Genomic DNA, 27,263 nt, shown 5'->3' on the forward strand with positions numbered 1-27,263 from the left:
AAGTAAGTTTTCATTCATAATTTTTATTTTGATAGTGTGTTTATCCCACCTGAAAATCCATTATCGTTTTCGCTTCACAATGACAGCGCACGAAGCCCAATGCCATCAACGCGAATTCACTCGCATCCACGGCGCTCTCTTTCGGAAATCCACCTAACTGCAATTGAAAACAATAAAAGGAAAAGTCTTCAACGTTTTCCACTTTTCTTGCTCGCTCCCTTTCTCTCTCTCTCGCTCGCATTAGATTCTTCTGTGTGTCATGTTTCGGAGTTGTCACAAATCATCACCATCGCGATTTTCATAGTCAGCAGTGAAAGAAACGAAAAGCAGCAGAAAAGAGAGTGCGTGTGGCGTACTTTGTGTAATGAAAAGTACATATTTTGTGCAAAAATTATCTATGGATCGCACCCATCTAGTGAATTGTTAGTAATAAATGTAAATTCTCGATTGCGGATGGTGAACAAGGGGAAAACCTGTGGCCTGGGTGTTGTGTCTGGCAGTGAGAAATAAAAAGTGGGCTGGTAAATAGTGAAAAGTTGCCCCCATTAGAAGTGATTTCCAAATCGCACACCCGTCAATCTTGTTATTGGGCGGTTCTGGTGGGATATCGAGCAAAACTGGAACGATACAAACGCCCCAACGCCAACTCATCGGGGCTTTCCAAACACGACTCGGAGGGAACCATCCCAACTGGATCCCCGCGGTCGGTTGAAGAACGAAGAGCGGCAACGGACACCCAAAAATCGGAAGCGCCAGACGGCAAGAAAAAAATGAACGGCCTTAGCTTCAGCGAGTTGTGTTGTTTGTTCTGCTGTCCCCCATGTCCGGGCCGGATAGCATCGAAGCTTGCGTTCCTTCCCCCAGAACCCAGCTACGAATTGAAGGCGGATGATACGGCGAACAGTAAGTTCACGCTGAATCTGCTCGACCGGGCGGACTGGCAGTACGGAGATCGCGAGAAGGAGCTATTTGAGGCGTTTTTTGCACGATCCTCCAGGGGGAACCGAGTTGCCTGCTTGTTCGTAAAGTGCAGCACCAATGCAAGGTGAGTAGTGAGAGCGGCGGGGGGTTGGAATTATGTTTATGTCAGAAATACAGCAGAGAAACAACAATTAACCTTATCAGCTGAGAAACACGAAAGTTTTTGTTTTCATTTCGGAATGTTGATTTCTTTTCTCGTCGTCTCGGCTTCCTGCAACTGATAAGCAGCGACAGAGTCAGTGCTGGGAAATTGTTTTGAGAGAACATTTTATATTCTCAAACCATATTTAAACTCTCAACAATTGAATTATTCTAAATATTTAGTTTGCGTCGATGATGAGAGATGAACCGGAGTTGAATCTCTATCGGCAGTAGGCGCCCTTCAAGCCCATGTAGTGTCGATGCACTGGATGTGTCTAGACAAGTAACATCATAGACGAAAAAGCTCGATACATAAAAACTGCTTACCACGCGTTTGAACAATTGCTGGAATGTATGCGAATTGTAATACCCACATCAAAATGAATCATCATTTTATCGGAACTCGGTTAATCGACGTTCGCAATCCAATATGAAGCGTTACGATTGGATCGTTTTATGCAACGGTTGGTTTGACTAATTGCAATTGATAACTCACTAATTGAGTCAACTCATAGACCGATGTAAATCAATCTGATAAAGTTTTTTTTTCGTGATAACAACATGAAACAATTCCCGCTGGAAGGGAAAAATACTCATCAACCTTATCATCGTCAGTGATTTTACCTTGAATGCACTTTCCAATATAAGAGCGAATTAGCTCACAGGAGAACAAATATAATTCCTAGGAGCGTAGGCATTCAAGCTAGTAAGGTGTTTGGTTTGGAAAAAAAGCAATCTCAATAAGGTTATTTACCCGTCCTTGTACTTTACCGTTTAAGATAATATAAAATTTAGTTGATGAGTACATTATATATTTGTTATATCATTGACGAAATCTGTATCTGTCTTAATCAAATAAATCACGTAAAAAATTGCCAAAATTATTATTTAGACCTATTATTTACTCACATCACCGACGATTTTTGTGTGAATGAGTCCATGACTCGCCTTTGGCAAAAATGAAAATTTCACACAGCAATTGAATACTCAATTTTTATACATAACAGACAATTACCCACCGACTGGGAGTATGTAGCTTTGTAGCAATCCAATGTAGCCTACAAGCCATAGAATGGCAAACTATATTAAACAGCGAACGAGATGTCAACTTATCATATCATAAACATATTCTTCACGAAATTCTGAATAACATAATATCAGAATTTATGTCGAAGAAAAGAAGACGAAGAAGTTCAATCAGCAAATATGCTATTTGGTTTAACGTTCCAATTAGAAATTTAAAGAATAGGAAACAAACAGCACACAAAAAATACTCAATAGACAAAAGTCATCAAACTTTGCTGGAATATCAGAATATTTCCCAAGAACTAAATTTTGCCATTAAAAGTGCACACGAAGAGTATAATCTTAAAAGGCAGCGCTTCAGTGAAATATCTAGGTGTAATCTTAGATGCTCTCAGCTCTATGGGCATGCTCTAAAATGATAGGAAGAACATGGGGCCTTAAACCAAAAATGGTTATGTGGGTTTACACTGCAATTGTGCGGCCTAGGATAACCTATGCCTCACTTGTATGGTGGCCAACGACTAAGGAGACTGTAACAACAAAAATGCTAAACAAACTCCAACAACTAGCATGCGTTGCAATTACTGGAGCAATGCGAAGTACACCCTCAAAGGCATTGGAGGCTATCCTTCACCTGGTACCTTTGAACCAATATGTTCAGCTAGAGGCTAAAAAAGCGCTCTAAAGCTTAAAAGATGGAAAAAAATACTAGACGGGGACAAAACTGGTCACTTGAGCATCTTGAATCTTTTACCCAGTGGACCAGCCTCAGAGAAACGAAAACACCATCTCCGTCTACACCAGTACTTCTTACCGCCCAGTCTGGAGATCGAACTACAAATGCAACGCCCTCGAATAAAAGAAAACCTGAATCCCCGCTTACACAACCACCGAAGGACATCCGTCAGAGATCGTCAACAGTAGGCAAGCAACCCGCCTTGCCTCCATATAACCCTCGATCTAATCAGCGATCAGACTCTCCATACCCACCGCTGACTAGCGGTAAGGACCGTCAGCCCAAATAGTGTTTCGTCCAACTCTTACCTCACCTGTCGCCAACCACTACTCCACCAATCAGATCTCCGGTAGGGATAGTCGGGGCCCCGTAGATGCGGACGCTACAGCCCCACCGGAATTGACGGACAACCTCCGGCATCCCTCGCCGCGAACTGTCGCTGACCGAAGCAGCAGAGCCCCAGGTATGCAGGGCCCCAGCAGTGCGGACGTTACACCCCCACCGGAACTGCTAGACAACCTCTGCAACCTGTGGACGAAGAAACAAACCAACGTCGATGAAGAACGAAACCCAGCGATATTCCCAGGTAGTCGAGGCCCCGTCAGTGCGGACGTTATACCCCCACCGGTACTAACGGTCTACCCCCGGCGCCAGGGAGATGCAGTATTTTACGATCCAGCTTTCGGGACGCACAAGGGTGGCAACACCTATTCCCCGACGAACTACGTGGGAATTGTACCTGAACTCGGGACGCACAAGAGTGGCAACACCTGTTCCCCGAAGGACCACGTGGGACCAGCACCAGAAATCGGGACGCACAAGGGCGGTAACGTCTATTCCCCGAAGGACTGCGAGGGAACTGCATCAGATCTCGGGACGCACAAGGGTGGAATCACTCGTTCCCCGATCGATCTCACTGGAGTTTCTTCTGCCGACATTGTGCAACTTCCGCTACCCTGTGCCATTATCACCGAAGTATCCACCGCCAAATCACAAAGTAGCGCAGAGGATTGCAGTGACACCGAACCGTTTTATCCCGTCGTCGGGTCAAGTGAACGAACGCTGGTTGAGAGTTCTACTCCCAGTCGCCGCGCATCGCTGTCTTGTTCGACAACACCGCGTATCGTTGCCAATGCGATCCTTCCAGCTGCCGACACAACACCATCCACAGTTAATGTCCGAATCCGCCGAAGATCCGCTCGTCTCGCCGCCAGGGCTAAGCCGGCCGTCACAACCACTCCACTGGAAGCTCATGACAGGCCTGTTTCGCCTATGCCAACCGAAGCGAGGTCCGATGCCAATATCTATGATGCATGGAGACGTAGCCGAGGAGATCTCACGCAAGCTATGGCCGGGAGTTCCAGCTCCCCAACGAACCTCACCACCTTTCCTTCGGCTGCTTCCGAGTGGAATGGCTGCCCAACCTGTTATCGTCGGTGGAGTTCCACCGGGAATCGTCACATTCAGTACCACTACACCTCTGATACCCCACCACACCACCCATCACCAGGAAAGTATGTCCACCAACACATTCACCAACCTCGCTCTGCAATTGAACATCAATGGACTGTACAACAACTTGGGAGAACTGGAGATCCTTGACCGAGAGCTATGTCCGTCCGTCATCGCACTCCAAGAGATAAATCGAATTTCCACAACAAACATACAGAAAATGGTCGGGGGTAGATTCCACTGGTACACTAAGCGGGGCTCCGTTGCTTTGGGTGTCCGGAGAAACAATCCCCATTTGCGAAAACAAATATCCACTGACCTGCCAATAATAGCAGTCCGAATCGAGGCCCCGATTCCGGTGACCATCATTTGTATATACCTGCCGTGTGGCGTAATCCCGGAACTACGACGGAAGCTGCTTGAAGCGGTAGCAGGCTTGGAGGACCCAAAAATCATCTTGGGGGACTTCAATGCTCATCACCGCAACTGGGGAATGCAAACACCAGACGTCAGAGGGAATATCATCGCCGACCTCTTGGAGGTGATGGAGCTCTCGGTCTTAAATGACGGCACTGACACTTTCCGTAGAGGTACGAGCAACACAGCCATTGATATTTCAGCAACTAGTCTCAACTTGGTGGATAGGTTAGGGTGGAACAAAGCCGACGACCTTCATGGCAGCGATCATCACCCCATAACCATCAGCTTTAACGGCCCGCCGCCGCTCACTACTCGCAGACCAAGATGGATCTTCGAAAGAGCTGACTGGACAACCTTTCAAACATCCTCCGACTTCTTGATATCTAGAGACAACCCAACCACCATTGCCACTTTCAACAAAATCATTATGGAGGCGGCCGAAGCCTCCATCCCAAGAACGAAAACCACTCCGGGGAAAAAAGCGCTGCATTGGTGGTCCGAGAACATCAAGTGGGAGGTCAAGAAGCGGAGAAAGTTTCTGCGTTCGGCCAAACGACTACCAGTAAGAGACCCAATGGTTAATCCGGAAGGCGAAGTTAGACAGTTGGACTGGTTTTTTGGAGTCTATCAACGAAAACCAGTTTTTTGCGGATCTTTGGCGCAGAGTAAATGCACTAAATGGGAAGAGAAGGCCACACAATCCCATTCTTCAAGTGGATGGTATAACCTTCAGCGATCCGGTAGATACTTCGAACACGCTCGGCGAATATTTCGCGGGATTGTCCTCGATCTCCGAATATGAGCCCGATTTCATCCGTCGACAGGGAGCGGGTATCACTTCGGTCAGCAACTTTGTGGTCCCTATGAGTTGTCCTAATAATCCTCTCAACCGGAACTTCACCATCGAGGAACTTTCTGTTGCCCTACGTTCCGCAAAAGGTGAGTCAACTGGCCCTGGCGGTATCGGCTATAAGATGCTGAAACATTTGTCTCAGCTCGGACAGTCCACCCTTCTCAGCATCTTTAACGACCTGTGGAATACACACGAATTTCCCGAGGGTTGGAGACACAGCCTAGTAATACCCATACCTAAGGTCGGTCAAAGCAGCAACAACGTGAAAGGCTACCGTCCAATTTCCTTAACCTCCTGTTCATCCAAGATCCTGGAAAGAATGGCGAATAGACGCCTGGTCACCTTTCTAACCGAAAATAGGAAATTGGACTATCGACAGTTCGCCTTCCGACCGGGTATGGGCACCAACAATTACTTCGCGACCCTCGGAGACGTGATAGCCGAAGCCAACAGGAACCGTCAGCACATGGAGATGGTAGCACTGGACCTAGAAAAGGCATACAACAGAACATGGATCCCGTTAGTGCTGAAAACTCTGGCAGATTGGGGCGTTGACGGGAAATTACTGCACTTCATCAAGAACTTCGCCACACGCCGAACCTTTGAGGTCAAAATTGGCAACATCAGTTCCCGAGCTTTCCACGAGGAAACAGGAGTACCTCAAGGTCCTGTTCTTGCCGTCACCCTCTTTCTCGTCGCCATGAATAGCCTGTTCCAGGTCCTGTCTGGGGGAGTCTTCGTGTTTGTCTACGCGGGCGACATTCTTCTGATGGCAGTGGGTGACACCCATAGGATTCCACGCATCAGGATACAGGCAGCTACCAATGCCATCGGCCGGTGGGCGGCCGAGAGAGGATTTAGACTTTCAGCGCAGAAGAGCGGCCATATGGTGATTTGCAGCGATAGACATCAGGGTCCCAACTCCAGGGTCCAGCTATACAAAAACAACATTCCCCGCCGAAAAACGCTAAAGATCCTTGGAGTGTTTGTTGTCCACAAACTTAACTTCCTCCGCCATTTCGAGGAAGTTAAGAAGAACTGTGCCACCCGGTTGAACCTTCTGAAAACCATTTCCAAACCGCACCGGAGCAACAACAGAAATATTCGGCTACGGGTGGCCAAAGCCATCATCAGCAGCCGCCTCACCTATGGCCTTGAACTGGCGTGTTTGGCTGGAGACAAGCTCCCAAAATCTCTGGCACCGATCTACAACAAAGCACTACGGACTGTCTCCGGTCTCCTGCCATCTACACCAGCTGCCTCTGTCTGCGCCGAAATTGGAGAACCTCCTTTCGATCTGATCATAGACTCGGCTGACCGCCCATAGCAACACGATCCTGCAGCGGGTGGCGCACGCCAACCTCCCCCCAGTGGCAAAACAATCCTGGTTTGGTGCGAACGACTGGAGGTTCCCAACTGTTCTCGTCGAGAACGGTATTAGGGACAACTTTCGAGCCAGGGCGAGCTCGATCGGTCTGCTAGAATATTTCAAGGCCATCATAGCAGAAAAATACCGTCTCCTCGAGATCAGATACTCGGACGGCTCAAAAGGACCATCGGGAGTTGGATTTGGGGTAAGCGATAATAATAATAGTCTGATTTCCAGCAAGAAACTCGCGGACATCTGCCAGGTCTTCTTGGCCGAAGTGGCCGGCATCTTCGAGGCAACTACAACTTCATCTTCCAAGCCGTTGTTGGTCGTCTCCGATTCGGCAAGCGCCATTGATGGCATCGGTGCGACCAGGTCCAAACATCCATGGGTACAGGCCATTAGGAAGAACATATTGCCCGACACTGTGCTCATGTGGGTCCCCGCACACAACGGCATCGCAGGGAATGAAGCGGCCGACCAGTTTGCCGGAATCGGTCACACCAGACCGTTCTTCACTCGGGATGTGCCGCTTGACGATGTGAAGTTGTGGATCACCAACTCTTTCCGCACCTTTTGGAGCGAAAGGTGGTTTGCAGAGAGGGGGCAGTTCCTCAGAAAAGTCAAGGGCACGATTGTCAGGTTTGACGATGTTAAAGGAATGAGAGAACAACGAATCCTGTCCAGATTGAGGACCGGTCACTGCTCGGTCTCACACGGATTCAATAGAGGACCCTTCCATCTACTCTGCGACCTCTGCCAAATCCACAACTCCGTCGAGCACTTCTTGTGTGGTTGCCCGAAATTCGATGATCTGCGAAACCTGCATGGAATTAGCGGGAGTGTAAGAGACATCTTGAAGGACGATCCAGCAAGAGTAGCAGCGCTTGTCTGCTACCTAAAAGATGCAGAACTATTTTTTTAAGATCTAGCGTCTGAACAAAGGATCAGTCAAGAAGATCCTTGTTCCTTCCCCTCCACGATGAAGGGGAATAAGAACACGTCGGCATCTTCAACGGCACGGCTTCCTCTCCCCTGGCCTGGTGCCATGGCCCGAGGACATCCATGCCATCTGGTCCAACAAGCAAACAGCAAGTTCTTTGTTAAATCATGTCTCGCAAAAGGATTTATATGTGTTTAATTTTTACGTCCAATTTTTATGTGATAATTTTATGTGCAATCTGTTCCCAATGAAACCTTGCGGCAATGCCGTCGATAAAGAGGCGAACCAGCCCAGGAGGCTGAAAACTTCTCAAATAAAGAATAAAAAAAAAACAGCCTCAGAGTTGAACAATGATTGGATGGAACCTAGGACCAATTATGACATTCCATACAGAGTGATCGAACATTCTCGCTCAGTATGGAATGAAGGTGGCCCCAACGTTCGTAATGGTTCAATCATGTTCTACACTGATGTGTCGAAAATGGGAATCAGAACATGTGCTGGAGTGTATGGTCCCAGAACAAAAATCTCTGTGGCTATGGGAAACTGGCCAACAGTTTTTCAGGCAGAAATAGCCGCAATAATAGAATGTCTAAATGTCTGCCTCAAAAGAAAGTATAGACATGCTAACATCTGCATATTCTCTGACAGTGCTCTTCAAAAATTGTCTGGGAATACATTTACCTTTTACGGCAATTAAGTCAGGTAAGTTTGGTACAATTGTATTGGATTCCTGGCCATTACGGTGTAGAGGGCAATGAGCGGGCAGATGAACTTGCCAGGAACGGCTCAAACTCACCATTCACTGGTCCAGAACCATTATGTGGACTCTCCGACTGTGTGTTGAAAAGCGACCACTTTCTTCAACCATTCAGAAGTTTGATGGTCTTTACATGAAAGGATTAGATAACCCGACTTATATGAGCTTTCCCTTCCCTTACATTGCATTCTCAATATGTCACTACGAACTGGAATATTCCCAGAAAAATGGAAACAATGTTTCTTGGTACCTATCTTTAAATCTGACGTATGTAATTATCGTGGAATTGCCATTATCTCTTGCATTCCTAAACTATTCGAAGCAACATTGAATGAAAAAGTCTTCCAACAATTGAAGGAAAAAATAACGTGTATGCAACATGACTTCTTCAAAGGCCCCTCAACTGCAATTAATTTGTTGGCATTTGTGTCAGTTATTCTCACGTTATTCTTTCCTTTACTTGTTGGAATTTTTTTTCATTCACATTTTACCGCATCGACAAATGCAACTCCATAACATTTAGCAGAAAAAATCATGTACCAAATATTGTAATACGTCTTGGAAATCAAAATGTAGAAAAATGTGAAATAGTTAGAGATCTATACGTCATCCTGGGCTGTAAAATCACATTCATAGAACACTACAACTCTGTAATCAATAAGACAAAAAGTCTGTTGAGTTTTGTCAAACGCTTCTCACATAACTTCAAAGACCCAAACACAATAAAACTTTTGTATATCACATATGTAAGGCCCATTCTGGAATACTGAAACATCGTTTAGAACCCGTATATGGTCGTACATACATGAAGAACGCACTGAGTCAGCCCAGAAACAGTTTCTCTGTTTGCACTCCGAAAGCTGAACTGGACCTTATTTGCACTTCCTTCATATGAAGCACGCTGCACGCTCATAAACAACCAAGCACTAAAATAACACCGTAAATTTACAATGCTTTCTTTTGTTGATGACATAATTTCGCAACGAGTACAATCAGCTGAATTACTAGAAAAATTAAATTTCTATGTACCTGAGCGTCAACTAAGAACACGCAATTTGTCAGAACAAATTATGTAAACAACGCCCCTATCAATCGCATGATGCGTATATACAATCAGCACTGCGAAATAATTGACACCACGATTAATAAAAATTATAGGAGGTTGTGTCCAAGATACGACCGCATTGTTGACGTAGAACTACGCTGTTATTTTAAATAAGTCGCTTATTTTTACCTCCGATATTATTCCGTGAAATTTTAGAAACAACTGCTTAGTAGAATAATCTCTGAAAGTTGACGATTATTGATTGATGATTCATTCTTGCTCTCGCAAAACAATACACTAGGTGATCGTATGTCGCAATTTATTTCATGTCAATGCTTTGAAAATTTACGTCGAACCCTATTCCGGTGGCCTTTTTCGCAATTGACATAGACTCAGCTACAGTCGATTATATACATGTTGCACCAGCACCATTATTCCACATCTCATAACTACATCAATATATCTTTGGCACCGCATGGAAACAACAACAATGACAACACTTACAAGTATCAAATATCATGCTACATGTTATTTAGTATTGCCTCAAAGGAATTGCACCTCTAGATATCGTTCGTACAAACTAAGCGTAAACCAAGCGCCAAACAAGCGTGGCTTGAAACTACTAGGAATATAAACATTTCTCATCATTTTGCGCTATTCTCAAAAGAAACGCTTCTGTTAATATTACTGGCCTCGAAAAGAGTTGCATTACTTTCTCATGCTCGAGAGAAGCGCAGCTGTCACCCTTAGTGGAGGAAGTTTTGCTACTGGCAAGTGAAACCTTATCACATACAAAATTCCAGAACGAGATTTACTTTCTTGGTGACTAAACAAGCGAAATAAACTCTTTTTGTTAATAACAACCTCGAAAACAGTAGCAATGCTTCATTATGATCAATATTAGTGCAAATGCAATCCTAGTTGAAGGCAGTTTTGCGACTGGCACGCAAACCCAAATAACTTATAACATTCCATTAAGACATTCAAGATGCTTGGTATTCCCCAAATAATTTTTTGGCGCACAAGCTTAACGCATGCTTCGCCATAACGTCAGTTCAATGCATTGATGCATTCTCAAATGCACCAACGAAGCCCTTATGATGACGGAAAACAAACAATGTTAACTGCTTGGAAAAAGACTGAATTATGCCACACAGCTTGTACTCTGCTGTAACACCCATCGATGCGAATTCGCTAATGTGTTTGTCAAGAGCGACCGCCTTCACCACCAGCGGGGGGAACTTGATTTTGATTGCTGCCTGGGTAACGGCGTTTACACTTTCGACCGACGCGCCGAAGTCGCCTACTTCGCTGTTCGATGCGGTGCCACACTTACGAAGGCTCGGTTCAGTGCGAGCGCTTTCACTGCACCAACATCGTGTGCATTATTAGATGACGCTTGCCTCGAAATTTTATTGCCCCTGGCAATGCGTTCGTTTTTTGCAGGGCTTGAGCCTGCCTTCCTCTTCTTCTTGCTCATCACACACTACGTGAAACGTCCAACTTATGACGCGGAAAGAAAAACACACGATACGAATAACGCGAAAAACGAACAGAAAAACCAAACGACGATATCCAAGTTGGATTACCACTGGTGGGGTCCAATCTTAGATCAGATCGAAGCGCAGCGAGAGCAAAGTGAACTGGATTGCTCAACAGTCCGATGCCGAATGAAAGTTTGCCTCAGCGAGATCCACCCCTTCATTCTTCTACTTTTCCATTGTTCACAGAGACTTTAAATCCTACGATTTCCCCTCCGTTGGTCGTCGATAAGTTGCTCGTTATTGCCAGCTCTGTTCGGGAAAGCACACAAATGGACCGAACAAATGTATGGGAAAATGGAAACGCTTAAAGTTTTCATGAATTTTAACCATTTACAAACCAGGGGATTCTAATGTATAGCATATTAAACAAATCTTACGGAATTTCCGGTTCGTTTGGTATGTTAATCGCCAAAATCCGTTCGCGGCAAAAATAATTATTAACGTTAACTTTATTCCATAAAAACGTGACGTGTTTTCTGATTTGGCACCCTTAATGAAAGACGTAGTTCTACGTCAAAAAAAAGACAAGACAAGCGAAGTCGGAAGAAAGAAGCTTTTGCACCATTGACTCAAAGTTAATGGTATGGCTACGGGAAGCAGAAGCGAAATCTATGGAGGTGAAACGAATAAAAAATTGAAAAAAGCCCAGAAGGGAGCTGAAAGATTGCAAGACAAATCACTTCGTTAAAATCGTAAAAGTTTAATGAAATTGATCCTAATCAAAATGAAAATGACTCATTTTGCACTAGTGTTTAAGATTGCTTCAAGATAACTTTGAACAGTAACAATAAATCCATTTTTTAAATCTCTTACGACACTTCTCAGTTGTCGTTTAACTTATCCAAAAATCATAAACAAGTCTAATTGGAAGATATCGACATATCGAAGTTCTTAAATTTCAATGTTTAAACTATCTAAATGTTTTAGGAAGTAAAGCTAAAGTACTAGTAGAGAGTGTGATTACTAGTTTATATCTGGAATTTTTCTGAAAAATTACTGGAATATCAGGGATTTTTTCCGATTTTGAGTCGACACCCTGTATTGAGATTTCTATGCCAAATAACATGTCTTGAATATATTCTGAGTGACAAGCTCTAGAATAATAATAGAAATATAATAGAGAGGTTGAAATTGAAGTTAAATCATGGCCGAAAAAAATCTTCTATTACATAAAGTCTAAGCTCAAAAGCAATAACTTTCCATCGTAGATGCATCTCGATGAAGATAAAGGGAATTCCAAAACGAAATACCAGTTCCATACTTGGTGTAATAGAAATCTACTAAAACAAGATGTAAAAAATGCAACTCCATAACATTTAGCAGAAAAAATCATGTACCAAATATTGTAATACGTCTTGGAAATCAAAATGTAGAAAAACGTGAAATAGTTAGAGGTCTATGCATCATCCTGGACTGTAAACTCACATTCATAGAACACTACAACTCTGTAATCAACAAGGCAAAAAGAGTGTTGAGCTTTGTCGAACGCTTCTCACATAACTTTTTTACACATAAAGCTTTTGAATATCACATATGTAAGGCCCATTCTGGAATACTGTAACATCGTTTAGAACCCGTATATGGTCGTACATGGTCGTGTCGTTGTAATCGCGCAGTTCTAGTTGTATTCATTGGGGTCTATTCCGAGAGTCGCTTCACGACGTGACAGTCAATTTGCGCACGTGTTTGTATTCTGAGAATCGGCGTAATTAGAAAAATACCAGGTGCAATGAACTCTTTTCATTTCTCATTGTACTTCCGAGTCACTCGACTCTTAGAATTGGGTGAGAATTGTCACATAACTCCGAAGGGAAAAATGTCACTTATACCGACTTGACTCACAGAATAACCCCCATTGTATCGAGTCATACTATAGCTTGTTGGAAAGGTATTATATAGTCCTTGGCAGTGTTTTATATATAGTCCTATAATATAGTCCTTGGCAGTGTTTTGTTTGGTTAAGTCGTTCGTGAGTTATAGTGTTGCAAATATGGAGCAAAATAAAGAGAAAATCCGACATATTTTACAGTACTACTATGACAAAGGCAAAAATGCATCTCAAGCTGCCAATAAAATTTGTGCAGTTTATGTACCCGATACAGTTTCCATTTCCACCGCACAACGATGGTTTCGACGTTTTCGTTCTGGTGTAGAGGTCGTCGAAGATGCGCCACGCTCCGGAAGGCCTGTCGTCGAAAATTGTGACAAAATCGCTGAATTAGCCGAGAAAGACCGGCATAGTAGCAGCCGTAGCATCGGTTAAGAGCTGGGGATAAGTCATCAAAACGTTATTAACCATTTGAAGAAGCTTGGATTCACAAAGAAGCTCGATGTATGGGTGCCACCCACGTTGACGCAAAAATACATCTTTGACCGTATCGACGCATGTGAATCGCTGCTGAATCGCAACAAAATCGACCCGTTTCTGAAGCGGATGGTGACTGGCGATGAAAAGTGGGTCACTTACGACAACGTGAAGCGCAAACGGTCGTGGTCGAAACCCGCTGAAGCGGCTCAGACGGTGGTCAAGCACTCATTAACGGCCAGGAAGGTTCTGCCATCAGCCTATGGCTGATGTCACATTAGGCGGATTTGCCGCCGCGGATATCGCGACGATTTTTTTCTCTACTTGAAATCGCTTCCCAAATCGCCCCGCTCTGTGTGACATGGCTCATTCACAATACACTGTATATCTTCCGCTGCGGTTTTACTCGGGGAATCCGCGGCGGCGAATCCGTCTAATGTGACATCAGTCTATGTCAGGTCCAGGCGGTTTGCATTTGATTTCCGCATTCGTGAACGAAATAGCTTTCCCGCAAAGGAGCTCGCGCCCGCATCGCGTTCACTATGTCCTCGGTCTGCTCAAGTATTATTTAACTTACGAATGGCTGCCCTACGAATGAAACACAAATTTCTGCATAACTCGAGAACTATTCAAGCAAATGGAACCAAATTTGGGATATGGAGGTTTTAGGGGGCAATAAATGTTTCTATAAACTAATCAAGCTAATTGACACCAAATTTGAGAGGTGAGGGTTTTTCGGTACGAGAAATGGTTCTATGATGGTATGACACCCCTCCATTCTCTGGAATGGAGAGGAGGCCCTTTAGATTATTACACATATTTCAACCAAACATGACAATTGAAAATTTTCGGAAAACTGAAGAAAAATGGGGAAATTCGCAAAATTCAATTCCGATATGTTCTACAATTACATAGACGTTGTTAGTCCATTTGATGCTTGCGCTAACAAAATTGATCATTGTTCGAAAGTGGAAATGGATTTTAATGTGATAAAACGCCTATATCTCCTGTATCTCCTATATCTTCTTCTATCTATATGAATAAAAATGGACCGCCGAATGCGTTGATAAGAGCAAAACTCGAGGAAGGAATTGTCCGATTTAGGGCTGGCTTTATTCTATTATATTTTCTGTATCAAACATTTATTCCATGTAACGGAGAAACGTGTTATTTGCAAGCGGTTGAAAAATCTTGAACGAAAGTTTTGGTAGAAGTACTAGGAATTTTAGAGTAAAAAGTAACTTTGAAGGGTCGATTAGAAGATCAATCAATGACCAGTTCTGCGATTGGACTCATGAACGTGCCCTTAGTAAGAAAACGTGAATGTTTGAAGGTATTGATAGCAAAAAAATAAATTTTGAGCAGGACTAAGTTTACCGGGTCAGTTAGTAATCAATAAGTATTGTGAAAACTCATTGTTTCCCGTTTATTTCTCTGATTACTGTCTAGCGTACCAACAGATAATTTGGCTAGAAACACAACCGAATTGTACTAAGCAATGAACAAACACTCTAAAAACTCGACTAATACTTGTCTCTCTTTTTCATCGTCACAGGTTCACCTTGCTCTTCTCACACGGCAATGCTGTGGATCTGGGCCAGATGACGAGCTTCTTCATCGGGTTGGGCCAGCGGATAAATTGCAATATCTTCAGCTATGACTACTCGGGGTACGGCATGAGCACAGGCAAACCAACGGAGAAAAATCTGTACGCGGATATCGATGCCGCCTGGCAGGCTCTGAGGACACGATACGGCATCAGTCCGGAGAATATCATCCTCTACGGTCAAAGCATAGGGACAGTGCCGACAGTGGATCTGGCCAGCCGGTACGAGGTAGGAGCAGTGATATTACACTCACCACTAATGTCGGGCATGCGCGTTGCGTTCCCAGCGACGAAGCGAACGTGGTTCTTCGACGCTTTCCCCAGGTATGGACTGAGTACTGATTCAGTGTAAATTGTAAACTATATGATAAACATTCGCCTTTTCGTTGCAGCATCGACAAAGTTCCCAAAGTTACCTCGCCGGTACTGGTGATACATGGCACCGAGGACGAGGTGATTGATTTTTCCCATGGCATGACGATCTATGAAAAATGTCCCCGAGCGGTGGAACCGCTGTGGGTCGAAGGAGCCGGACACAATGACGTAGAAATGTACAGCCAATATTTGGAGCGACTAAAGCAATTCGTGTCGGTGGAGCTGGTCAACTGACAAAAACTGAACAAGGGAGGTGGTACCGGCGGCGGCGGCGGAGGCGATGGTGGTAGCAGTAGTGACAGTGGCGGCCGGAAAAGACGTAGTGCAGACAAAAAGAAACGCAACAAAGATGAAGGGGATGGCGAAGAAGTGGAGGGAATGGCGGAGGATGGTGATAATGATGATGATCTTAACACGGGTGGGCATTGCATTTCACAGTAAAACATAAAAAGGCACGAACAATTAATAATTCTTTGCTCTAATTCCCGACAGACGACGAGATCCTGAACGCCTCGATCACGATCAGCTCGAACTCGACGAACGTATCGACGGCGGAAAAGCTTATCTAGCATCACGGGTCGGACGCTGGCAGCGCGTACAATTTGGCTGCTGGCGTTTCGGCTCTCGTTTCCTCTGCCAGTGTTCCGCCCTCTCACTCCCACGCTAGCAATAGTCACAACAACAGCAAACGGAGTAACGACTCGACCCGCAGTAACACCAAAGCCACGGTTCACATTAACGGGGTTGCGGTCGACCACTTCCAGCAGAACTCTGACGTTGACGAGGATCGGGTCTCGATGATGGCCGATTCCGGGGCGATCTGCCAGAACAGTGATGTCCAAGGTTTTATCTCGTATTCCAGCGACAGCAGTATGATCGAGTTGAACCTAAAGTTCAGGAAGTGCGCGTGTAATGAGAATATAATGAATCTTTCCAAAGAAAATCTTCTGGAGCGAGCAAACCAGCAGAAGGAACAACGAAGCCCGGAACCACCGCTTGCCGCTCACCCTGCTAGCAAAGACGTCGTAACAGGAGTCGGGGATGCTTTCGCGGCAACCACTACCACCACCACCTTGTTCAGCAAAGAAGGTAAAAGTAAGAAAAAGTTACAATTGAACAAAGACAATTTGAATAGTTTAGTGAATAAACTGAATGATACGAATAGCTCATCCACTTCGGGTACAAAATGTAGATTATCGTTAGATATAAACAATATTTTAAATCAGGTCGTTAGCGAGAAAAAAATCACATCGGAAGACAAAATGCAAACTGAGCAAGAATCGGTGGAAATCATTGCTGACAGTGCCGAGCTGCTAGTGGGTGAGGGGTATAATGCAACGTTAGAGGTAGTAGACGAGTTCGATGAGAGTCATTCCAGGGCAGCCAGTTGGTCGCCGCTGCTTCCCTCCCCGTGTTCCCCGTCCCCGGCATCAAGTGTGGCCGCTGATTGCTCGAGTTGTCTGCAGAGGCGTCACAGCGAGAACGTCGAGTGTAGGTCCATCGGTATCCAGCACGGGCTGAAACCGAACTACAACCGCAAGAAGCATCTGCGCAGGGGTAAAACTCAAGCCGAAGAAATAATCGTAATCTCTGACGAGTTTCGTAGACAATCAATTTCCGACCAGAAGGTCAAAATTCAGAAGGCGAAAAAATATTCCAAATCGATGGAAATGATCGAACGGAAGCAGGAGGGAAATTCGAACGCTTCAGGAGGAGCGGTTGAGTGCCTTCATTTGGAAGAAGACACCCTAACCATCGTGGTCGACCAAAGCGTCAAAGCCAACGGCCATTCGAAGTCCAAATCAAAATCGGTAGACGATATCTCACTGAATTCCGAGCATAACGAGGAAGAGTTTGGTTCATTGAGGGGCACCAATGCGAACGAGGCGAACAGCGTTGAGCTGGTGTTCATATCGGACAAATTCGTTCAGCGCAAGAGCAAAACCGACTCTGACATTATCATTGTGGATATAAACAAGAAAAGTTTGAAAAGAAAAAGATCGTCCAACAAAAATCTGATTATCATTACCGACGATTACAAGGAGAAGACCTCCTCCAGTGTGAACAACGATGTGAAAATCGTGAAGAGCAGTTCGCTAAAGGGGAAAGATCTCCGCCGCAAGACGACAATCTCGAACTCGAACAGCTTCCTAACCTACGAGGAACCATTCTCGCCGGAGACCCTCGAGAACAAAGACATTGGGGCAATGTTTGCCGAAGAGTCGGCTGCGGCCTCGAAGTAGAGTTGGAACTTTTTTTTCTGGTTAGCAGTTGTGTATGTATTTTTTGCATTGAAATGTTTTATCGTTGCTCAAATTTTAAAAAAAAGTTCTATCGAAATGTTCAGGAAGTGGGAATTGTGTTCTAATTCCAATGAATCGGGTTATCTTCAAATTTTCGAATAGCCAACTAAATTTCAAATAATTAGAACTAATTGATAAAGTATGGGTCAATAAAATTAAAGTACTCCACCTTCGTCCTCTGCAAGTACTTCGTTAGCTCGTCAGCTGTCTGCCCATCCGTACTCACGTAGGCCAGGTTGACAATGTCGCGATCGACGAGGGTATCTCTGATTCAGTAATGTTTTTTATGTGGCAATTCTCCGCTATACTATGATCACTTGATGGCTCCTGCCGAAGTCGATGAAACGTTTTCACGTGTGGATTTCCACTGATCAAATCCCAGTCATCATCGAGCACATGTTTCACAACGTTCAATGATTTCATCCAGGATTTTCATTAAATCTACTAAGGGCGTTGACGGCAAACGGAATATCTGGCTGAATACCATGAACCAGAATCATTTGGCAACCGATTGCCTTTTGAAAAACAAGAACTTTCATCGTTGGTCGGTTTCTCGCTGACCTTCGTCGTTATATTGCACTTTTTTATATTAAAGCGCTTCAAGAAGGATTCGACGAACCTCTGATACCATCGTTTATCCACTCGATCCGGATCCCAACTCAATGATTCCCTGTCCGATGGTCCTTAATGTGGAAGTGACTGCTCTGATGCTTCTTCAACTTCAACCATTACTCTTACCGCTTGAATGTTTGTTACTCCACACAAATTACATCATCCAGCTCAACCTACAGCTACCCCGTTACAAGATCCTTTTGCATCATGGTTAAATTATGTTTAGCGATCATAGCAAAGTCTACTCCTTTTCACTGTGAGTAATTTGTGATAATTAGCCTCGCTTTGTGCCGTAATACCGTCCAGCTCTGTCTTGAACCTTTTTCGTAAACTCGAAGGTGTAGGTATTGATGTCTACCAGCGCGTTGAACTTCTCTCACAGAGCACACTTCAGCATTCACTTTCAACTGAAGGCCTCCTGGGACTTCCGAATAATTACCACTAAGCTCGGTAAATATTCAGGTACATCCATCCAAGTCGTCTTCAAAAAAAACTTTTTTTCACTTGAATCGTCGTTGGAAATGAATGCCAGAAGCTCATGTAGATCACTCATTGGAAGAAAGCAAACCTGATTAAATATGTCCAAAAATCTTCACAACTTAACGTATGGGAATCAATGTTCATCAGCAACTCCCAGAAGCCGCTGATAAATGAAGAAGATCCAACCATCACATCGTGCTTGTACAACTTGACGGAGCTGAGAATTCAATGACTTATCTATCAAATCTTCGGACGGCTACGCAACACGTACGAAGATGTAATCAATCGGGCATTATCCCGTAGATGGGTAGCTTCTAAATTTTAATCCGTTTAATTAAGTAAGAACAATAAGTGTTATGTCTTGTCTAGCGTCGAGTCTTGTAATTGCCATGAAGATCACCTAGCCAACGGACGATTTTTCACAGATATCGCCACCATACGTTGTGCCGAAAATGGCTGAAGAAACGACTGGTTCGATGATAAATGTCAACAGTTGACCAACAAAAAAAAAAGCAGCATGGGCGAGAGTTACTGCAGCATCTTGCACGGAGGAACAATCTATTTTGTTCGCTCAAAGTAGATAATTTCGAACGAATCGAGTAATGTAACCACACCATTACAATTATATCTTGTAGTTTACTGCCCACAACAGCATACGACTCGTGCATATACATTTTCGCAAATAGCCATATTCACTGTAGTCGAAATGCTTCGTATCGCGTGCTGATATAGCGAATAACTAAACTGTCATCCTACAAGCGGAAGGGAAAAGAAGGATGTAGTATTATGACGAATGGACCCAACGACGTGAGTCCGGAAAAGTTGGTCAGTTATTTGCATCGACTAATTGTCAAATTTTGAGCTAGCTACCGGAAGAGAGGAAAGGTGGGGTTATTTGCCTATCGTCAAGACAGGCGACAAACTTGACTGTGCGAACTTTTGCAATCACCGTCCTGAATGCCGCCTACAAAATGCTTTTCCAAATCGTCTTTCATCATCTATCGCCACTTACGAACAGATTCGGTTACAGATTTAGGTTATCAGCGCGGCTTCATCGAAGGTCGCTATTACTTGCGGCAGATCCACCAAAATGGCCGCGAGTACAAAGTCCCAACGCCCTATTCATTGACTTTAACCCCTTAAAGACCCATTTTTTTATTTGTCTAAAAAACTATTTCACTTCTATCTCGAATCTCCGACTTTCAACATAAAATACTCCTAGCAGATAGCTGCCAGTATAGAACCAATGTGTATGTGTGATAGATGAAAATATTCTAAAGGGTTGTAGAGGGTTAAAGCCGCATATGATTCGTTAACACGAAAAGAGCTTTGGAGAATCATGGATGAAAACGGCTTCCGCAGGCAGCTGACAATACTGATTGAGGGAGGCTACGATGAATAGAATACAGTTCTGCATGCGAATCAAAATATGATGCGCTCCTTCGCCTGTTATTCAACAGTGCGTTAGAACGTGTTATGATACGAGCGGTGTTTAACTTGCGTGGTACGATTTTCAATAGATCCAGTCAATGCTTCTTCTTCGCTGATGACGTAGACATTATCTGCAGAATACTTGGGACGGTAAACATTACACCAGACTCAAGCACGAAGCAGAGAGAATTAGTCTGAGAATCAATGCGTCTAAAATCAATTACGTGCTGGTTTCCGGATCCAGGAGTCGTACTTACCATAGTCTCCACGAACACGGACATAGCAATCGTGCGAATTGTTAACTGTACAAAACGCCTAAAAGACCGGTTGCTCTCCACGGGCACGAAAAGTGGACAATACTCCAAGAGGACCTACGAACACTCGGAGTTTTTCAATGACGTTTGTTAAAAACCATTTTCGACGATGTGCAGGAGGACGGCGTATGGAAGCAAATGATGAACGACGAACTCACGCAACACACCAGTGTACTCATTGTCCAGAAAGTGATCAAAGCTGTAAAGATACGCTGGGCAGGACATGTTGCAAGAATGTCGGACAACTATGCTGCTAAATGGTGTTCATCCGGAATCTAACTGGTACAAGACGACAAAGAGCTCAGCGAGCAATGTGTTTAGGTGGTGCCCGCGGAATTGGAGAGAGGTACTCACTAACCGAGTTAATTGAAGAAACATTGTAAATGAGACCATGTTGTAAAAACCTTAAGCCAAAATAAATAACCTCAATGGCGACGCAGCAGACCCAGACAGAAGAGAAACTGATCTAGCAGAGCCCACGCCCGACGACATCATCCTAGCACCTGAATCGCGGAAGACTCGGAAAGAGATTGGGAAGCTGAAACCAACCAAGCCGCTGGCAAGTTTAAATTGTGAGACAGAGTTTTCCATGTTGCCCTATAACGAGCACCACATATGCTGAAAAACATCCATATTACAGCTTTATTACCTCTCATTCTCCACAACACCATAAATACTCAGCACGGCAAGCTTCATCTCCAGAACGAACTGAACTGGCTTCATGGAAGCCCCTCATCCCCCTGCCACAGTTGAGATTCTCCAACCATCGCTCAGCAGTCGTCCTGGCCCTGTGAGTGGGGTCAGAGAAGGGGACTTCCACCACGCTATTCTCGGCCGGTACGACAGTGTTTTAATACTTCAGTTTCGTATCCGTCCACTGGTTCTAGCGATGCAACCAATGTATGGTTGTCACTACAACCCGTTGCTGCCCCCGTCGATTGTGTGTGGCTGTACTACCAAACTGTCTGAGGTGTGTGGATTAAAATCGACGACTTGCTTTAAGCGGTTACAGACTGTAACTACGAAGTCATCGTACTGACAGAGACTGTATTAAACGATTGTATCGATTCCCTGCCAATGTTCAGACCGACATTCAACGTTTTTCGTTGTGACCGTAGTTGTAGAAACAGCAATGAAACGAACTTCGGTGGCGTGTTGATCGGTTCACCATCGCTACCCTTGTACGCAAATCCACACACGTCACGGGGAAAGATTGGAACAGGTGTTTGCTGTCGTTGTCATCGGAAGTAAACGATTAGCCAATCGGTGCTGTATACATCCCACCTGATCGTAGATGCGACGTGGATTTGATAAATGCACATGTAACCCCCGTTCGTGATGTTTGTGACCAAGCTACATGTGAAGACCAGGTACTGCTTTGTGGTGATTACAACCAGCCTTGCTTACAGTGGTTGCAGAGTGCTGGCGACGAAGTTTTATCAGCAGGAACTTCCATGGTATCTGCGCCGAGTGCTACTCTGATCAATGGTATGGACTTCTTGAATTTGACCCCTACCCCTACCAAGCAACGTGCTTTATTGTGAGCTTTTCGCCAAATTCGTCACATATTGTGTTCCAAGTTGTTCCTTCGGACGTCATTAGTCTGAAGATGTTCGTGGTGACTGCTGCTAGTGACATCTCCGCTGCAAAAAAAAAAATCGAGGGGTTGTATCCGAAACACGACCGCTTATTACGTAGGACTACGCAATCTTTTTTTTAAATTTGTTGGTGTATCATTTCGGATGATATTCGCGAACACGTGGAAATTTCATAAATAACTCTGTAGTTAAAAATTTCCGAGGACCCTGAAAAGGTTTAATGGTTTGCGTGGTTTGGTAGAATCGTTTCGAGAAGCAACGATTCTTTCTTGCCTTCGCGAGAACCATACACTATTTGGTCATATGTCGCAATATGTTTCTTTATATCAATGCACGTAGTGCACTGGGTATTTAACGAGAGGCATCTTCCGTGCATCGCCATTCAACAAGCATCAAACACGCGTCTAACAGCACACAGTGGCAGCGATAAAAATGAAACATCGAAACACACTTCATGTAAAATATTCGCTAGCGTTCACAGCCCGAGGGGAAACATAAAACACAAAACGAGCAGAATAAGTGACCTTTGTTGTTTCGGACACAGAAGGATTCTGAGAATTTTCTTCAGAGGAGATGCAATACTTATACGCAACCGACAGCTTACTTACTATTCAAGAGTGGAGTTTACTTCTAAATATTCTCTTTTCTCTTTCGCTATCCCCCTTCGTTGTTACTATCCTAGCTGCTGTATAAGTTGCCCGTTACTGACAGCTCTGTTCGGGAAAGCACTCTAAAGGACAAAACAAATGTATGGAGAAATGGGAATGCTTCCAATTTCCATCAATTTAAAACATATACAGACTATGGGATTGTGATGTATAGCATAACAAATAAATATTAGAAAATTTCCGATTCGATTGGTATACGAATCGTTAAAATCCGTTCGCAGTAAAAATATGTATTAACGTTAACTTTATTTCATAAAAACATGACCCGTTTTCGGATTTGGCACCCTTAATGAAAGACGTAGTCCTTCGTCAAAAAATAAAAAGTTCACTATCACCTACTCCTTCCGGCATACCATCCGGTTTGTTCTGCCGCTGCGCTGTTAATCTAGCCGAGCCACTTTCTGTCATCTTTACCCGATCACTCAATGATAAAGTATTCCCTGAAATTTCGAAGAAGTCTTTCATGTTTCCTGTCTTCAAAAACGGTGATAAGCGAAATTTCAGGAACTATCGTGGAATAACAAGGCTGCGTCCAAGCCACTTGAAATCATCATCAGCGAAGTTGTTCTTTCTCAATCCAAGAGATACATCCATACCGATCAGTACGGAGTCATGCCTGGCCGGTCGGACACCACGAATCTGTTGAACTTCACCAACATCTACATTACTGCTATGGAGGGCAAGGCTCAAATCGATGTCATCTATACCGATCCGAAGGTGGCTTTCGACAAGACCGACCACAATAAACTTTTGACTGAACTGTCACGTCTGGGATTATCTGTCAAGCCCGTGTTGTGGATGAGATCTCACCTGACGGGACGGAAACGAGACCTTACCTGACGGGACGAAAAGTGCGCGTTAAAATTTACGGCTGCGTTCCCTCGTGCTTCTGCACATCGTCTGTAATGCCTCAAGGAAGATTGCCCTCTGTGCCCTGGATACGACCAAACATCTCGCTGAGCACCTGAATGCATTTGGAGTTTTTGAACGGAAAGTGCTGCAGGTGCTGCTTGAAGAGAACACAATTGCGCATCTAGCGGAAGTCAGTAGGGCCGACACTTCGTAAGGGTTTTGAAGGATATCCCGATAGAAAGAAAATCTTTTCAGTAACTCTTCCGGGACAAGGGACAGTAGAGCATAGTGCGCACAAATCCCATCACGACTCTTGATGATATTCTTTTGGAATTCACACAGATGTCACACCTTCGTTCCTCATCCAATCCAATCATGATGCATTCGATCATCGCTCTTTCGTCGCTTCTGTTTCGACCATTGGCTTTGCTCTAAATTTCTTCAGGCATAAGTCCAAGATTTTGATAAGTCCAACTGATGTCTAGCATCAGAACTATTCATTTTGAAGCCATTTTTGTATAAGCAACTCCTAATTTAGAGCAGTAAGAGCAAATTTCCCGTAAATTTATTGACAAACAGTAATTTTGTTGAAGTTTTCAATACATATGAACTGTTTAAGACCTGTTGAGTCTGATCATGAATTTTATTAGTTGTTTTTGTTGAAACTAACATCAAAATTTCAAGTACAAAAACAACATTTTTACCATCAAGTGTTTTCCACAAGACGGGCAGGTGGCAACTAGACTGCCACCAATGTTTTACGCTAGCGTGCAGGTGGCATCTATATTGCCACCAACATCTAACACTAGCCCTTTTACGGGCAGATGGCAGCTATATTGCCACCAAAATTTTACGCTAGCTGGGTAGGTGGCAACTATATTGTCACAATTTTTTTCAATGTTTTTGATTGTTTTGCGTATTGAAAAAAATGTTTCGTATATTTTAGCATGTAAACATGTCGTTGTAATGGAGTTTGGCAGGGCATTACATTGCCACCAACATTTTGCGCTAACCGGGCAGTGATAACTATATTGCCACCAATTTTTTCAATGTTTTCGATTGTTTTGCGTTTTCAAAAAAAATATTTTGTGTATTTTAGCATCTAAACATGTCGTTGTATTGGAGTTTGCCTTGATTACATGCCTAGTTCTCACGGCCCGTTAATGCCGAGTTAATGGCCCGATACTTGAAGAAACTTTCCCGAATTCCTATATTTGGAACTGTACGGATAACAGCACCGAATTTGTTGACCACATCCACGTCTGAAATTCTGGAGTGCAAGTCGGAAGAAATTTCATTGATGAAAAATTCACCGACCTGAACGGGAATCACTCGGCATATGTGTGGCGCTAACGACTCGACCACGGGAACCCTTAGCATGGCTTAAATCGCTGACTGTGATTCAATCGATATGAGCGTTTTTGAAATTTCCAATTAGTGGGATCATTTTCGACTTCACCCGAATATGGTTTTTAATTAAAAAAATATTGCGATTGAGTTACGAGAGCTAGACTAGACGCAATCACTGAACAGTAAGACTGCTGCCAGATCACTTCCGAAACAATCCAATCAAATTATATCCACTTTTGTATAAAGACATCCACAAATTATCCCAACAGAGAAGAAATTGACTTTGTACTAGCCAATGTTAGCAAAAAAACTGTACAGTAATAAATATGATCGTTGTAATGTTTTATTAGGTGTGATTTTGTTCAAATCAAAACGTTAGTATCGAAACAATATCTTATACGCGATAATGTCTGATCTGTAAACAAACAAAAAACCACGACTGATTAGCGAAACTGCAAGTAGAGGACAGAGAACGTAGCTGCAATCATCTTGAGTAGCAAGAGAACAGAAACAACAGTAGCAATAGACACAGTAATAACAATCAAAAAAACACATACACACGAGTTGCAACATTAGAAGAAACAGTCATACCTAGCGAGCACTCTACTGATCCGATAAACTCACACCAATGTTGTTTTTCCACCTTTATTGCAGATCTGATCTGAATTCACCTTATTGCCGTCCCAAGTAGAACAGTTAGAACAGTAAAACAACATTTTCCTGCCGTGTGTAGGGCTCACAGTAGTTGATGAATCCTTTTCATACGCAAACACACACAAACGAATAGAATAAAACCTGAACGAGACTAGAGAATCGTAGAGCTGAATGTGTGAACGCAAGAAGAGCGAGTGTACATGTGAGACAATACCGATTCTTCCTCGCCAGATGCTTCCTTTGGTATGAAACATTGAAGTGAAAAAAACAACGGAATCCAAAGCCCTTTACTTTGTCGGGGCAAAGTGTCATTGTTGGAATTCTTTGTGATGCTTTTCTTACCCCAGTGTGGTCCTTTTCTTAGCTAGCGATAGTTTCCCCTCGCCAAACATAAAATTCGTTGTCTTCTATTGTGTAAATACAGAAAATAATCTATTGCATTTATTCATTGCAAACACCGAACATTTCTAGGGTTACAGAGCCACAAAAATAGCGCAATTACTATTAGTATTTTATCTGGTTTTTATCTTCCTGCAGAGACCGATACAAACAACGCGTCTCAAACCCTACAATCTGATTTGCTGTATATTAGTATACTGGCGTGATTAGTACATTAGTGTACATTAACAGAAATAAAACAACAACTAATGAACGCACTCGTCGTGAAACCAAGGACTGCATTAATGTAATTTATGACTACCAGAGAATCCTTAATAAAAAAACTAACATCAGAATGAATCAGAAGAGAAGGTATCCCCTGTTTTCACGTTTTCGATCTTCAAGATATATTTATACACCCATACAATGTCGCAAAGCAAAAATGCATCGTATCTTGTGTAGAATAATTAAACGCAAAATTATGTATAAAAGCCAATTTAAAATAAACTCATGTCTTTTGAAGGAGTAAGCCGTTCATATACGATATATAATCGAAATCGAATTATTCTGAATCAATACAAAATTATAGTAACAGAAAACCACACTATCCATTGTAACATCATCCAGGCACAAACCACAAACAGACACGCAGATACATTAAGAATCGAATCAAATATTTGTTTATGTGATTTATATACCCATAAGAGAGTGAGCGTGCAAGAGAGAGAAAAGTATGTGCGTCCCTGAGTAGGTGTGAGTATTGTGCATTAGTGTGTGTATGTGTAAAAAACATATGATGATTGATATGGAGAACAAAAACAGCAACAAACATAATTAGCAATTCATCGTGAGACAAAGGTTTTAAACTTTATCCGTAAATTAGTCCAAGTGGAAATACAAAAAAATATAACAGATTATTATTAATGATTATTTAAAGTAATAGTATATATTAGTTGTCAGTTGTAATAAGATTATACAAGAAAGGCAGAAAGAAGAAAACACAAGACAAAAGTAAGGAAATTATATTAAATCAATTGTTATAAGTGAAATCCAACAGATGATGTGTC

At 43.4% G+C, this 27,263-nt stretch overlaps 2 protein-coding genes across 2 annotated transcripts; both read left to right on the plus strand.

Annotated features, from left to right (window-relative positions):
• The first annotated feature begins 256 nt into the window (after positions 1 to 256).
• LOC129765311 (alpha/beta hydrolase domain-containing protein 17B-like) lies at positions 257 to 16,277 on the plus strand. The gene is made up of 4 exons (XM_055765486.1): positions 257 to 1,045; positions 15,131 to 15,505; positions 15,574 to 15,974; positions 16,049 to 16,277. Exons 1-3 carry the CDS (start codon positions 771 to 773, stop codon positions 15,788 to 15,790), a joined length of 867 nt encoding a protein of 288 aa, XP_055621461.1. The 5' UTR covers positions 257 to 770; the 3' UTR covers positions 15,791 to 15,974; positions 16,049 to 16,277.
• LOC129765673 (uncharacterized) lies at positions 15,906 to 27,263 on the plus strand. The gene is made up of 2 exons (XM_055766083.1): positions 15,906 to 15,974; positions 16,126 to 27,263. The coding sequence occupies exons 1-2, from the start codon at positions 15,906 to 15,908 to the stop codon at positions 17,797 to 17,799; spliced, it is 1,743 nt and encodes a 580-aa protein (XP_055622058.1). The 3' UTR covers positions 17,800 to 27,263.

This window comes from Toxorhynchites rutilus, chromosome 2 (genome assembly GCF_029784135.1).
Source record: "Toxorhynchites rutilus septentrionalis strain SRP chromosome 2, ASM2978413v1, whole genome shotgun sequence".
Taxonomy (NCBI): Eukaryota; Metazoa; Arthropoda; class Insecta; order Diptera; family Culicidae; genus Toxorhynchites; species Toxorhynchites rutilus.